This window comes from Chiloscyllium plagiosum, chromosome 4 (assembly GCF_004010195.1).
Source record: "Chiloscyllium plagiosum isolate BGI_BamShark_2017 chromosome 4, ASM401019v2, whole genome shotgun sequence".
NCBI classification, from domain to species: domain Eukaryota; kingdom Metazoa; phylum Chordata; class Chondrichthyes; order Orectolobiformes; family Hemiscylliidae; genus Chiloscyllium; species Chiloscyllium plagiosum.
In genome coordinates, this window is record NC_057713.1 from 72,234,174 (window position 1) to 72,250,652 (window position 16,479).

The following is a 16,479-nucleotide window of genomic DNA, read 5'->3' on the forward strand; positions in this document are numbered from 1 at the left end:
CAAAAGCACAAAGACGCAGATGCTGAGATGCACATAATAATTCACTAAAACACACAGACATACACAGATACACACCCACACACACAGATACATACACACACACAGACACAAGCACACACACACACGCACACACTCTCATACAGTCAAACACACACAGCCAGACACAAGCAAACACACAGACAGAGACACAGGACAATACGAACGCACGTGCACACACACACACGCACGCACATATACACACACGCACACACGCACACACACACGCACATACACACACACATACACACACATACACACACACACATACACACACGCACACATACACACACGCACACATACACGCGCGCACACACACACACAACACCATGATTATAAACAGGGATTCTTTGCTCCACCAGTGGGAACCTTGGTAAACGTCCGTGGAAATGCAGAGAATAGAGAATCAACATATTGCAATAGATATTTGTCTGAAAGGTTCTTGCGGAGTGGCAGTAGTGTCTCTACCTCTGACCGAGGAGGCCTAAATTATGAGGTGCATAATAGCATCTCTGAACGTGTTGATGAAAAAGAAAATCAAAACTCGACCTGTGTTACCGATCTCTCAGGACATTGTGGTAGAGTTAAACCAATCAGCTGGGGGGAGTGGGCTCAGCTTGTTGGGCTCTAATTGCTAACTTCTCGAGATGACCTAACAGGAATTTCCCTCACCTTCCAGACACAAAGGGATCCTTCCGTCCTCAAGGCCTCTCAGAGTCAGCAGGGGGTTTGCCCTATTGCTCATGTAGGTCTCCTGCAACTTTCAGATTGCTCCATTACAATTTCCCAGCTTCTTCGCCACCATTAGAGAGGTTTATAAAATCATGAGGGGCATGGATAGGATAAATAGACAAAGTCTTTTCCCTGGGGTCGGGGAGTCCAGAGCTAGAGGGCATAGGTTTAGGGTGAGAGGGGAAAGATATAAATGAGACCTAAGGGGCAACTTTTTCACGCAGAGGGTGGTACATGTTTGGAATAAGCTGCCAGAGGATGTGGTGGAGGCTGGTACAATTGCAACATTTAAGAGGCATTTCGATGGGAATATGAATAGGAAGGGTTTGGAGGGATATGGGCAGAATGCTGGCATGTCGGACTAGATTGGGTTGGGATATCTGGTCGGCATGGACGGGTTGGACCGAAGGGTCTGTTTCCATGCTGTACATCTCTATGACTCTGTGACCTGGTATACAAGCGTTGGCTGTTTGACATTGTCCTGTCATGTTCCAACTTGCAGACAAAGCGACTTGCGAACAAATTCTCATTTGGGACTCATTTGCGACTCAGACTGCCTGTAGTTATGAATTGGTGGAAGTACAGTTAGTACTAACTATAAACAAGCAGTTAAATTATTACTTGAAGGGAAGAAAATTTGAGGGCTCTTGGGAATGAGCAGGGTAACAATTAATTGGATAGCATATTCAAAGAGCTGGAAGAAGCATGATGAGCTGAGTGACTTTTTGCACTGTAGGATTTTCTGATTTTATCATGGTAGTGGAAGATTAGCTGTTGTCTAATATTTTGTGATTATTTATCTGCTGTTTATAAATTTAGCATAGTCACACGTTTCTTTTCAATTCAGCAATGGCTTTGAGATAATACTGTCATTGTAAACTGTTTAGAATTGTTATGCAGGCGAAATTAAAAGGGTTTGTTTGTTGAGGGGCAGAGATCATTGGTACAGTGTTAAATGACCTTGGATCGATAAAGTTCAAATTCTCCTGCAGTAAATGCACTAACCGGGTGCAATATATAAAAACTGTTGCATTTTTATGTGCTGGCTGTACATGTTGTTTGACATAATACGATATTGAATTTTGCAACATGAACATATCTGCCATCGAAGTTGGACAGATTTATTCAGCAAAAAATGACCTTTTTCAAGGACCAGTTGGCAAATCAAATTAGTCAAAATTTAGTCATAATGTCAAAAAAATCCCCCTTTCTATTTTGTGTGAAGAACAGTTTTAGCCTTCCATGTTGCCAGCTGCAATATTTGGATGATTGATGGAGGAAAGTGGTTGAAGATAAAGGGAATTTCTGTTCCTGCAGATTTTCATTTCCATCCATGATCCTTACCACAGATGACACTGCGAAAAATTGAATAAGCTGTTGAAGATCAACCCTAAATATAGATGTTGAGCAGTATGTTTTTGCTTTATATCTGTTAAGGATTTGTTTCCATTGCATCATTGGCCTCACATTTCAATGTGGCTTTGTGTATATGGAGCAAATAGGCATGATACTAAAGCAATCTAAGTTGGGTTAAGCTCTGTTGGAGCTGAATTAAGCCATGCAGTATATGATAGGGGAATTCCTCTCCCTCCACCACCACTTTCTTAACCCGACATATTTTTTTTAACTGCGGACATGGCTTGGGGAATTATTTTCTTTTCATCTGCGTTCTGAATCCCAGGATGAGGTTCTTACTAGGAAAAAAGGAAAGCAGGTTTACAGTCGTACAACGCTTTGAGCAGAAAGCCTGTATCCCTTGTACAACCTGGAACTATACATAAACTTGAACAAATTGTTTACATCTTTGTTCTTCAAAGTATGAAACACAAAGTCAAGGAAAGGAAGGGACGCAAAGCAAAACGTCATTCTATTTATAAATGATAAAACAACGTGCTGGAGAAACTCAGGTCTGACAGCATCTGTGGAGAGAGAAACAGTTAAGGCTTCAAGTTCAATCTGACTGTTCTTCAGAACTGGATTTGCTAATTTGTGAGAGAATTATCTCAAATAGAATGAATCTTTGTCTTAATTGTTGACATTTCTGCTTCAGTGTGAGGAAATCCACTGTCGATGTCCATGGCTAAAGGAGACTGAAGCTCTGAATTCTGATTGACATCTTATGAGGATGCTTACAAAGGTTGAAAGTAATAATAAGATTATATACTTCTGATATACAGATAGTTGGTGAAGGAAGAAACCAGGACTAGTCTTTGCTAGAAAAGCTCAGCAGGTCTTGCAGCATCTGTGGAGAGAAACAGTTAACATTTTGGGTCAAGTGACCTTTCCACACTGAGGAAGGGTCCTTTGTCCTAAAGCATTAGTTCTGGGTGCTGCTAGACATGCTGAGCTTTTCCAGCAATCTGTTTTGTTTTTGATTTCTAGCATCTGCAGTTCTTTTGATTTTTAAGGACTAATCTTTGTTTGCCATAGATTTATTCACAGTGAAATATTATGATTTTGTCTCCTGACTTCACTGTACTCTTTTAACAGATTTATACTTTTTATACTTTTAATAAACATTTAATTAAGCCAATTAAATCAAATTAAGCTAAATTAAAATATAAACCCCTTAAATGTTGAACTGTAGCAAAATGAAATGTTCAAAATGAGTTTAAAATTAAATTGTTACTTTGGCCAAAATAATGCACTACAACCTTTGCGGTGCCCACTAGTCTCCAAAGCACTCAGGCATGCCACTGTTGCATGCTACCTCTCCACCCAAACTTCTTTTTAGATATGCTCAAGTTGCCATTCAACCACTGACCTCCACCTATATGTTTTAGTCTTAATTGATAGAATGGGAGACTGCATTGCTTCCAACTCTGACTCTCTACATCTGCTGGGCCTCATCAACTTGCACATCTCTCCAATTTGCCACAGTATTCCAAAAGGAAGTGATATAAAACTATAAAAAATAACACATTCTTTAACCTTAGTTACAGTTGTCCATCCATTCCGTCCACCCCATCCCAGGCCATGTGATAGGATTCTTAAGGGACTTGATAGGATGACTACAGAGAGGATGTTCTCCCTCATGAGAGTCTTAAGACCGGAAGGCATTGTCTCAGACTGAAGGGGCACCAGTCTCAGACTGAAGGGGCACCAGTGTAAGACTGATGAGAAAAAGCCTCTGAGGTTTATGCATTGTTACAGGGAAAAGACAGGAAAGTAGATGTGAGAATGTCAGATCAGCCATCTTCTTATTGAAAGGTAGAAGGCTTGAGGGGCTGAATGGCCTACTTCTGTTTCTACTACTGTTTTAAAAAATTCTCAAGGTCAAGGACCAGGCTCGCAGGAAAGTAGTCTGACACAGAACAAACAGCCAAGAGGCGAGTCTGCTAGAATATACCAGGCCATGTGATAGGATTCTTAAGGGACTTGATAGGATGACTACAGAGAGGATGTTCTCCCTCATGAGAGTCTTAAGACCGGAAGGCATTGTCTCAGACTGAAGGGGCACCAGTGTAAGACTGATGAGAAAAAGCCTCTGAGGTTTATGCATTGTTACAGTGAAAAGACAGGAAAGTAGATGTGAGAATGTCAGATCAGCCATCTTCTTATTGAAAGGTGGAAGGCTTGAGGGGCTGAATGGCCTACTTCTGTTTCTTATTAACTCTCTTAACTACTTATGATCTTATTAACTCTCTTAAAGACATCTCTCTCCACTGAAATAGTTAAGAATATCAGAAAATGTATCAACAAATTAGTTTAATATCAAATCTTTAGAACACCTTTTCTTGGTTTCACTGTTAAATAAATTGTTAAGTAAACTTACTATTTGACATATTTAAAATAACTTATTATTTTATAACTATACAAATAACCATATAAATAACTATACAAATGCCAAGATGAATTGAAGCCAAACCAAGTTTATAATTCTCTGGAATTAGTCATTCAACTACAGATGGTTGAGGCAGTGAATACAGGATAATAATTTGCTAGTTTTTTTACTTTTTAAAAAACTTATTTCTTTTCATTGATTTGCTGGGTGCTACAAATGCAGCAAAGCTATATATGCTCAAACAAAGCAGTGTGCAACCATCACAATAATTGTGACTTGTGACAGTCTTAAAATCCAGCTATTTTCTTTGTCACTAGTGAAGGTGAGGTGATGGCATAACGGTGCAGGATTAAAAGGGCTAGGATTCAGTGCCCGAGACTTATACTCTGGGGACATAGCTGGTGAAATTTAAATCGAACTAATCAAAATCTGGAATTAAAAACTAGTCTCGGTTTGTCATTTATATAAAAAAGTTGCATGAGAATTTAGGAAGCATGATTAGTAAGTTTGCAGATGGCACCAAAATTGGAGGTATAGTGGACAGGTTATCTAAAATTACAAAGGGATCTTGAACATTTGGGTAAATGGGCTGATGAATGGCAGATGAGTTTAATTTGGATGAATGTGAGGTGTTGTATTTTGGTAAGACAGACAAAGGCAAGACTTATACAGTTAATGGTAGGGCCCTAGGGAGTATTACCAAACAGAGCGACCTAGGCATTCAGGTACATTGTTTTTTGAAAGTTACATAAAATGTAGACAGGATGGTAAAGAGGACGTTTGGCACGATTGGCTTCGTTGCTCAGACCAGTTAGTATAGGAGTTAGGCATCATGTTGCAGTTACACATGATATTGGTAAGGCTACTTTTGGAGTACTGTGTACAGTTCTGGCCACCCTGCTTAAGGAAGGATACTATTAAATTGGAGAGGGTGCAGAAAAGATGTACAAGGATATTACCAGGACGAGAGGGTTTGAGTCATGTGGAAACGTTGGATAGGTTGGGACTTTATCACCGCAGCGTAGGAGATTGAGGGATGACCTTAGAAGTTTATAAATCATAGGCATAGATAAGGTGAATAGCAATGGTTGCTTCTGTAGGATAGGGGTGTTAAAAAGTAGAGAGCATATTTTTCAGGAGAAAGATTTAAAAAGGACCTGACGGGCAACATTTTCACACAGGGTGGTCTGTATAAGAGTCACAGAGATGTACAGCATGGCAACAGATCCTTCGGCCCATCTCGTCCATGCCAACCAGATATCTTAACTTAATCTAGTCCCATTTGCCAGCACTAGGCCCGTATCCCTCTAAACCTTTCCTATTCATACACCTATCCAAATGCTGCAATTGTACTAGCCTCCACCACTTCCTCTGGCAGCTCACTCCCCACAAGCACCACCCTCTGCTTGAAAGGGTTGCCTCTTGGGTCCCTTTTAAATTTTTCCCCTCTAGCCCTAAACCATGCCCTTTAGTTCTGGACTCGCCATCCCAGGGAAAAGACTTTATTTACTTTGTCTATGCCCCTCATGATTTTATAAACCTCTATAAGGTCAACCCTCAGCCTCCAACCATCCAGAGAAAACAGCCCTGGAATAAACTGTCAGAGAAAGTAGTTGAGCCAGGTATAGTTGCAATATTTAAGAAACATTTGGATAGGTACGTGAATAGGAAAGGTTTGGAGGGATATGGGCCAAATGCAGGCAAATGAGAATAGTTTAGTTTGGGAAATTTGGCATGGGCGAATTGGACCAAAGAGTCTGTTTTGGTGCTGTATAACTCAACTCTATTGGTCACCATGCAATCATTATTAATTATTATGAAAAACCATCTGGTTTATTAATATCCTTTAGGAAACAAAGTCTGCCCTATTTAGTCCCATCTACGTGAGACCTTGCTGCCGTAGGCAAGCAATAGCCTGTATAGTTGTGCTAATGGAATCATGCTTTACACACATTGAGTCAGAGCAGAGGTGGTGGTACTGTTGTATAGTTGGAAAGGACTTGCCTTGGGAGTCTTCAACGTAAACTCTGGGCCCCTTGACGTCTCATGGTATCAGGTTAAAACAGAAGATCTCTGCTGTTTACCACCTAACTCCTCCTGGAGCGTAGTCAGTTCTCATTCACGATGAATACCACCTGGAAGAAGCACTGAGGGCAGTCAGAAAACAGGATGTACTCTGTGGAGGACTTCAATGTCCACCATAAAAATTGGTTCAGTTGTATCACTACTGAACTGAGCTTGCTAAGTCCTTAAGAGGTACCAGCCACAGATGCAGCCTAGTAGTTAGTGAGGAAGTCAACCTGATGTTTAAAAGCAAAACTACTTGACTTGGGGTGGGGTGGGGGGGGTGCACAGTTGTAGTTCGGCACACTGACCTCTGCATCACTGAAGCCAGGTGCCAACTCACAGACACCTCCTACTGGCCCCTCGACCACGACCTCCCCTCTCATCACCAAACCATCAACTCCCAGACCGTCCACAGCCTCATCACCTCTGGGGATCTCCCATCCACAGACTTCAACCTTAATGTCCGTGAACCCTGCGCTGCCCGTTTCTACCTCCTTCCTAAGATTCACAAGCCTGATTTCCCTGGTCAACCCATTGCCTCAGCCTGCTCCTGTCCCACTGAACTCATCTCTGCATATCTTGATACCTTCCTGTCCCTCTTAGTCCAGGAACTCCCCACCTACGTTCAGGACATCACCCACACCCTTTGCCTCCTCCAAGATTTTCATTTCCCTGGCCCCCAACACCTCATCTTCACCATGGACATCCACCCCTGTACGCATCCATCTGCCAGAACAAAGGCCTCCAAGCCCTCCGTTTCTTCCTCTCACGCCAACCCAATCAGTACCCTTCCACCCACATGCTCATCCGCCTGGCTGAACTGGCATTCACCCTCAACAGCTTCTCCTTCCAATCCTCCCACTTCTTCCAAACCAAAGAGGTAGCCATGGGCACCTGCATGGGACCCAGCTATGTCTGCTTCTTTATTGGGTATTTGGAACAGTCCATCATCTGCAGCTACACTGGCACCACCACCCACCTGTTCCTCTGCTACATCAGTGACTGTATCGGTGCTATCTCGTGTTCCCACAAGGAGATTGAACAGTTCATCACCTTCACCAAAACCTTTTAAATTCACCTGGACCATCTTGGACTCCTCCCTCCCCTTCCTGGACCTCTCCATCTCCAGCGATCGACTAACCACGGACATTTACTGCAAGCCCACCGACTCCCATAGCTACCTAGACTAGACCTCATCCAACCCTACCACCTGTTAAAAACCCCATTCCTTATTCCCAAATCCTCTTCCTCCACCGCATCTGTTCCAAGGATAACCAATTGCACCTTCGAAAAATCCCAGATGGCCACCTCCTTCCAGGATTACAACTTCCCTTCCCACAAGATCGCCGATGCCCTCCAGCGCATCTCCTCCACTTCCTGCACCACTGCCATTGAACACCACCCCTCCCAACGCAACAAAGACAGTACCTCCTGGTCCTCACCTTCCACCCCACCAACCCCACATACATCGTGTCATCCTCTGCCACTTCCGCCCACCTACAAACAGACCAGAGATCTATTCCCCTCCCCATCCCTATCAGTGTTCCAGAGAGACCATTCCCTCCACGACTTCCTCGTCAGGTCCATGCCCCCCCACCAGCCCACACCCACTCCCAACACCTTCCCCTGCCACTGCCGGAAGTGTAAAGCCGGTGCTACACCACTCCCCTCACTTCCATCCAAGGCCCCAAAAGGTCCTTCTACATCCAACAGAAATTCGCCTGTACCTCCTCCATTGTCATCTACTGTATAAGTTGCACCCGATGTGGTCTCCTCTATATCAGGGAGACAGGATGCCAACTTGTGGATTGTTTCAGAGAACATCTCTGGGACACCTGCACCAAACAACTCCACTGCCCAGTAGCTCAACACTTCAACTCCCTCTCCATCAAGGACATGCAGGTCCTGGTCCTCCTCCATCACTAAATGCTTACCACCTGACACCTGGAGGAAGAACGCCTCATATTCCACCTTGGGACCCTCCAACCACACGGGATGAATGTGGATTTCACCAGTTTCTTCTTTTCCCCTTCCCCACATTATCCCTGCCCCAAGTCTCCAATATGGCACCACCTTCGTGACCTGTCCATCAACTTTCCCATCTATCTGCTCCACCCTCCTTTCCGAACCATCACCTTCTCCCCTACCTTCATCAACCTATCGCATTCTCAGCTACCTTCCCCACTTTCAGCAACACTCGAGCTCAACACCATCGAGAATAAAGCAGCTCATTCGACTGGCATCATATCCACTATCTTCAACATTCATACCCTTCACGCCTCTACAAAATATATTGCAATGACTTACCAAGGCTCCTCAGACATCCCTTCCAAACTCAAGACTTTACCACTTGGAAGTAGATAACCTTCAAGTTTCCCTCTAAGCCAAATACCGTTCTGACTGGTAGCATATTATATGCTTCAAACATTCTGAAGAAATTTTAAAAAACAAATTTTTTTGAGAAGATTTGTAGCTCAGGTTGATAAGTATGTAAGTTAGCTCACTGAGCTTTAAGGTTCGTTTTCAGATGTTTCATCATCATACTTGGTAACAACATCAGTGAGAGTCTCTGGTGAAGCATTGGTACTCTGCCCCAGCTCTCCCTTTATAGGTCTTGGTTTCTTAAGGTGGGTGATGTCATTTCCACTTTTTTTTCAAGAAAGGTAGATAAGATTGAAATTCGATGTGTTTATTGATGGAGTTCTGGTTAGAATGCCATGCATCTAAGAATTCATGTGTGTGTCTTTGTTTTGCCTAGGATGTGTGTGTTGTCCTAGTCAAAGTGGTGCCCTTCTTTGTCTGTATGTATGGAAACTAGTGATAGGAGGTCACGTCTTCTGGTGTTCATGTATCCTGGTGGCAAGTTTCTTGCTAGTGTGTCTGATATCGTATTTGTTATAGTTCTTGCATGGTATCTTGAAAATGATGTTAATTTTGCTGGTGGTATCTAATGGATCCATTAGGTTCATTAGTTGCTTTTAAGTGTGTTGGTAGGTTTGTAGGCTACCATGATGCCAAGGGGTCTGAGTAGTGTGGAAGTAATTTCTGATATGTCTTTGATGTAAGGTAGCATGACTATGGTTTTTGGTTGCGTTCTGTCTGCTTGTTTGGGTTTGTTTCTGAGGAATTGGGTGCTGCAGTGTCAATGAGCTTGTTGAAATAATGTCTTGATGCAGCTCCATTTGTGGGTGTTGGGATGATTGGTCCCTGTGTGTTGTTTTTCTGCAGATACTGTTTTGAAGCGCCCCATTAACTGTACATTCAACTGTCACGTCTAGGAATGGGAGTCTGTTGTCGTTCTCCTCCTCTTTTGTGAAATTTATGCCTGTGAGGATAGTGTTGATGGTATTGTATGTTTCCTCTAATTTGTTCCGTGTTGTGATGACAAAGGTGTCATCTACTTAGCGGCCCAAAGTTTGGGTTGGAATGATGGGAAGCAGGTTGTTCAAGTCTCTGCATTACTGCTTCCGCTGTGAGACCTGATGTTGGTGATCCCATAGGTGTTCTTTTGACTTGTTTGCACCTATATCAGGCCAAGAGAAAGAAAGAAACACACTTAATGCTTAAGAAAATAAAGTCTTAGAAAGACTTAAAAAGGGCAAAAACATCATTATTCTACCTGCAAACACATGACTGTTATTTTTAAAAAATCTGACTGTCTTAAAAAGGCAAATGCTCTATTGCAGATACATGCAATTTACCAGCAGGTGGCAATAGACCCAACCCCACAATTACTAAATAGAATCTCATCCTTTCTAACAGAACTTAAAAAATCAGGAGAATTAAACAGGACAGACTTCCAAAACACGAAACCAGATTGATCCAACACACCACACTTTTATGGATTACTAAAAATACACAAACCCGGTGCCCGCTTTGATCCGTAGTCTTCCTATTACTGCTTCCGCTGTGAGACCTGATATTGGTGATCCCATAGGTGTTCTTTTGACTTGTTTGCACCTATATCAGGCCAAGAGAAAGAAAGAAACACACTTAATGCTTAAGAAAATAAAGCCTTAGAAAGACTTAAAAAGGGCAAAAACATCATTATTCTACCTGCAAACACATGACTGTTATTTTTTAAAAATCTGACCGTCTTAAAAAGGCAAATGCTCTACTTGCAGATACATGCAACTTACCAGCAGGTGGCAATAGACCCAACCCCACAACTACTAAATAGAATCTCATCCTTTCTAACAGAACTTAAAAAATCAGGAGAATTAAACATGGCAGACTTCCAAAACACGAAACCAGATTGATCCAATACACCACACTTTTATGGATTACTAAAAATACACAAACCCGGTGCCCCCTTTGATCCGTAGTCTTCCTACGTGGTACACCAACATACAGACTAGCCAAAGAACTCCACCAAAAACTAAAACACTTATTTAAAGATTCACACCACTCCATTCACTACACCCAAGAATTCCTGAACACTATTGTATACAACAAGATAGAAGACGACGAAATAATGGTTTCCACATCAATTAACCTCGACCTAGCCAAAGAAACACTGGTATCACTACTCGGAAAACCCGGACTACAAACACCTGATGGCACCAACTTCATCAGCAAACACAACATCCTCCAAGCTAGTTGACCTGTACCTCACCACCCACGTCATATTCAATAACAAAACTTCCAAACAAGTCAATTGAACACCTGTGGGATCACCAATATCTATGAGACCGGAATCAGTAATGCAGAGACTTGAACAAGCAGTCCTCCCATCTATCCAATCCAAACTTTAGGTCCACTAAATAGGTGACACTTTTGTCATCACAAAACGGAGCCAACTAGAGTAAGCATACAACACCATCAACACTATTCGGACAGGCATAAAATTCACAAGAGGAGGAAAATGACAGCATACACCCATTCCTAAACGTGACAGTTGAACATACAGTTAACAGAGAGCTTCAAACCAGTGTCTACAGAAAAACAACAAATGCAGATCAAATAATTAACTTCAGAAGCAATCATCCCATCACCCACAAATGGAGCTGCATCAAGACATTATTTCAATGAGCTACATCGCACTTTAGCACCCAAGTACTAGAAAAAGCAAAAGAAAAATATCTATACAACGTTTTCAAGAAAAACGAGTGCCCAATAAACACAATCTGCCGATCCCTCCAAAACGAGCCCAAACAAGCAGACACAACACAACCAAAAACCTTAGCCACATTACCTTACATCAAAGATATATCAGAAATGACTTCCAGGCTACTGAGACCCTTTGGCATCATGGTAGCCCACAAATCTACCAACGCATTTAACAGCGACAAATGAACCTAAAGGATCCATTAGATGCTACCAGTAAAACTAACCATGTTACTATGCAAGAACTATAACAATATATTGGACAAACTAGCAGGAAACTTACCACCAGGATACACGAACACCAACTGGCCAATACCAACACCATACAGACACAGAAGGACACCACTTTGATTGGGAAAACGCACACATCCTAGGACAGGCGAAACAAAGACATGCACGGGAATTCTTTAGAGGCATGGCATTCTAATCAGAGCTCCACCAATAAACACATCGATTTAGATCCTATCTATCTTCCCTTAAAATAGCCGGAAATAACATTACCCACCTTAAGAACCCAACACCTATAAATAGAGAGATGGGACATACCACCAGCACTTCACTGGAGACTCTCACTGATGATGTTACCTAGTATGGTGACGAAACATCTAAAACCAAACCTTCAAGCTCAACAAGCTAGTTTACATAGTTAAAAAAAAACTCTTGAATTCCTGATATCTATAACAGTGCAAGACAGGATACAGCAACAATATTTTGATAGTGAGTTTTGTAAAATATAACGAAATTTCAAAGCACCCATAGGTCTTCTTCACTGGGGATGCAAACAAATCTGTAGATCAGAAAGATTTTAAAGCAAATGAAGTAAGTATAAGGAAATCTTGCATTTATGTTGGGCTTTGTATCGTCAGGAATGTCTAAAGAGTGCTCTTACAAATTAATTTCTTTAGAAGCAAAACATTTAAAACCATTCACTCCCTCCATCACGAGGGTAACAGCGGTGTGTACTGTATCTAAGATGGACTGCAGACATTCACCAAGGCTTCTTTGACAGCATGTCCCAAATTGCTGATTATCAATTACAGGGGAACCTTGATTATCAGAACAAGATGGGCGGGTACTATTTTGTTTGGATAATCGATTATTCGTTTAATTGATTTCCTCTGGGGCTTGGCGTTTTTAAAGTCTGCTCCCCATTCAGGAGACTGCAGCAGCACATAGCATGAGGCACTGCCTGCCCCCCCGCCCCCTCCCCTAACCCTGTCCAACACCACACCCCTGCCCCCTCTCCGGAGCAGCTGGACTGTACATCAACAAGAGCTGCTGCTGCTACTACTGCCTTTGTGGGGTAAGTCTCCAAACAGAGCACGAGCGCACACGCGTGCACACACACACACCTTTTTGCTGCAACTTTTTGACAGGTTCCACCTTTACCCTGTACAGTACAATGTTCAAGAGATCCATCTGGGGAAGCAGGGGGGTGGGGTTAGGGTACTCCCCTCTGAAGAATTCCAGGGAAAGTGTGGGCAGAGACAGAGGTCATTCATTTGGAGACGGTGCCTGTTTAATCACTGTTAACAAAAGACGCGATCATTGTTGGAAACAGGTCTTTGATGTAATGTTTCTATGAGGACCTCAGGATCTCCTTCAGATAATCCGATTTTCGGATGATAGGTATTCGGATAATCGAGGGTCCTCTGTAGCAGGACAAGGGCAGCAGATTGATAGCAGCATCACAATCTACAAGCATCTCCCCAAGCCACTCAAAATTCAAACTTGGAAGTATGTCACTGTTCCTTCAATGTCAGTTGGTCAAATTCCTGGAATTCCCTTCCTAACAACAGTGTCTACCTAATCCAAATGGTATGCAGTAGTTGGCACAATGGCCCAATGGTTAGCTCTGCTGCCTCACAGCGCCAGAGCCTCAGGTTCAATTCCCGCCTCAGCCAACTGACTGTGTGGAGTTTGCACATTCTTCCTGTGTCTGCGTGGGTTTCCTCCGGGTGCTCCAGTTTCCTCCCACAGTCCAGGTTAGGTTAGGTGAATTGGCCATGCTAAATTGCCCGTAGTGTTAGCTGAAGGGATAAATGTAGGGGAATGGGTCTTGGTGGGTTGCGCTTTAGCAGGTCGGTGTGAACTTGTTGGGCCGAAGGGCCTGTTTCCACACTGTCAGTAATCTAATCTAACAGACAGCCTGCCACCATCTAAAAGAAGAATGCTGGGCCAGTCAGCAATTTCCAAATCCCATGCATGAATTAAAAATAAGTGAGTGAGCTTGTTATAGAGCAGTTGTTGTCAGCAATTTGGCAAAGCAAGATTCTATAACGCAAGTTTCCACGCTGTAATGTAATCTAATCTAATAGATAATTCATATTTGGTAAAGGAGAGACTAATACTAGCCAGGACACTAAGAGAGTTCTGTATGCTTCAAATAATGACATTGTGCAAAACATTCAATGTCAGGACTTCTTTTTAACAACTCATCAGAAAGTCTCCACCTCTGACAATCTCGCAATTGTATTCATCTTGATAGATATTTTGTTTGCAAGTTGAACATTATTGCATTTTTTTTTGCCTTAGCTTCCAGGATTTTGATATCCAGAGCTCTGCTTGGTGTAGTTCCGACTGGCTAACTATAGGAGTGTATAAAAGTGTTGACGGAACTAGAGTGTGTGGATCATCCATTCCAGCACCTTACATTTCTTCAAAGGACCATGTCTGGATTAAGTTTCATTCAGATGACAGGTATACTGGAAAAGGTTTCCGACTGTCTTATGTCACAGGTATGTGTAAAATTGGTGTCCTTTTTCTTTGAGTCGAAATGCAGCTAGTTTGTTCGTTCTAATGCCCCTCCTAATCTATTCAATCTCTTTCAGCCCGATTACTCTATGCCTCTGCATTCCTATAATTTTCAGTCCTTCACACTCTTAATTTTAATCATTCCATCAAGAGAGTTCGGTATGCTTCAAATAATGACATTGTGCAAAACATTCTATCCTCCTTTAACTTTATAAGCAGTGGTTTTTGACCCATGTTAGAATTTCATTGGCATGCCAATGAATGTGCCCACACATTAATGGAATATGGTGCTTGTGAACTTTTTTTGTAATTTGTTTCGTTTTAAAGTGCATCACAACTCACTAATTAACTTTTGAAATCAAGTTGCTGTTCTAGAGGCAAAATGTCTAGCCAGTTGGCATAAAGCAGGGTCCCAGATAAAGTAGGGAGATATTTTGAATTGGGATGTGGGCTGACGGCGAAAGTTGTCATGACACTGGGGACTTAAGCCTTTCACCACCTAGAACTATTTTGACATTTACTTGGGTCATTACTGATCTATGTCTTGTTGGTTCTGTAGTCCTTGCTACCTTGCCTAACAAAACTGTTAAACTCAGTCATAAAATTCTTGATTTTAATGAGATTGCCTGATTTCCAATGCCTTTGTGTAAAGAAATGCTTCCTAACAGTCTCCCTGAATTTTGATTAGATTAGATTAGATTAAATTCCCTATAGTGTGGAAACAGGCCCTTCGGCCCAACAAGTCCAGACCGACCCTCCGAAGAGTAACCCACCTAGACCCATTTCCCTGTGACTAATGCACCCAACAGTATGGGCAATTTAGCATGGCCAATTCACCTGTCCTGCACATCTTTGGACTGTGGGAGGAAACCGGAGCACCCGGAGGAGACCCACGCAGACACGGGGAGAATGTGCAAACTCCACACACATTTGCCCAAGGCTGGAATTGAACCTGGAATCCAGGTGCTGTGAGGCAGCAGTGCTAACTGAGCCACCATGCCGCACTATGGGGGGGTAATTCCCTATGATGTATCCCCCAATAGAAGTTTCTGTTTACCTTCAATCTTTAAATACAATTAGATTGGATCTTATTCTGCTATCCTCTGAAGTGTAGAAGATTTTCGGCAATTTGTCGCCAGAATTTTAAATCTTCTAGCCTTGGCATAATTCTGTTAGGTCTGCTCTTAGAGGCTGTTGGAGATTTCTTGAGGTTCAGTGCCCAGGAGTGAAAGTAATAGTTTAACTGGAAATCTAACTAGATTGTTATAATTGTAAATCAGCTTTCACCTTTTTATGTTACTGTCACCCTGTTAAATTAGTTGAATTATTTTTTGCATCAGTGCAATGTTGCAGGATGATGTGCAAATACCTTTACTACTGCCAGTCATTACCACGTTGAAACAGGATGTGATGTATCTGTCACATAATTTGCAGTCAGTATGCAAACAGTGATCAGATATAGCATATACAGCCTCCAGGTAAATTTATTGGTAAAGACTTCACATTATTATTTCACCATTCCTTGTCTATGATGGATATGAAAGAAAAGAACATCATATTTACTAGCTTTTGGTAATGCCTGGAGGCTTGATCCTTAAACTTTGCTGCAAGGATGTGACCTTTTGCCATTTCTAACATATTCAGATCAATCATTTTTGAGTGAAGAGTGTATAAGCATTAATTTTAAAAGACGATAAGAGGTAGAAACAGCAGTAAGCCATTGGGCCATTCATTAGGTTCATAACTGTTCCAACATTCTTCCTTTCCTGCATTTTCCCCATAACCCTTATTCCCTGATTGATCAAAGATCTCTCTCTCTCTCTGCTCCACCACCCTCTCTTCCCCATCTTTCTCTGCCCCCCCCCCCCCCCCCTCTGCCCCTCTATACCCCTCCCTCTCTCTGTACTCCTCGCTCTCCACTCTCTCTGTCCCCCTCTATACCCCTTGCGAGCTGTCTCTCTGTACCCCTCGCGAACGCTCGCGCTCTCTGTACCCCTCGC

General features: G+C 42.4%; 1 protein-coding gene across 1 annotated transcript in view; it reads left to right on the forward strand.

The window, feature by feature from the left end:
- Nucleotides 1–16,479, forward strand: part of lrp12 (low density lipoprotein receptor-related protein 12) — a 255,648-nt gene that overhangs the window by 201,739 nt on the left and 37,430 nt on the right. The window contains exon 5 of the mRNA XM_043689341.1: nt 14,261–14,463. Within this exon, the coding sequence (XP_043545276.1) occupies nt 14,261–14,463 (203 nt within the window). The remainder of the gene's footprint in view (nt 1–14,260; nt 14,464–16,479) is intronic.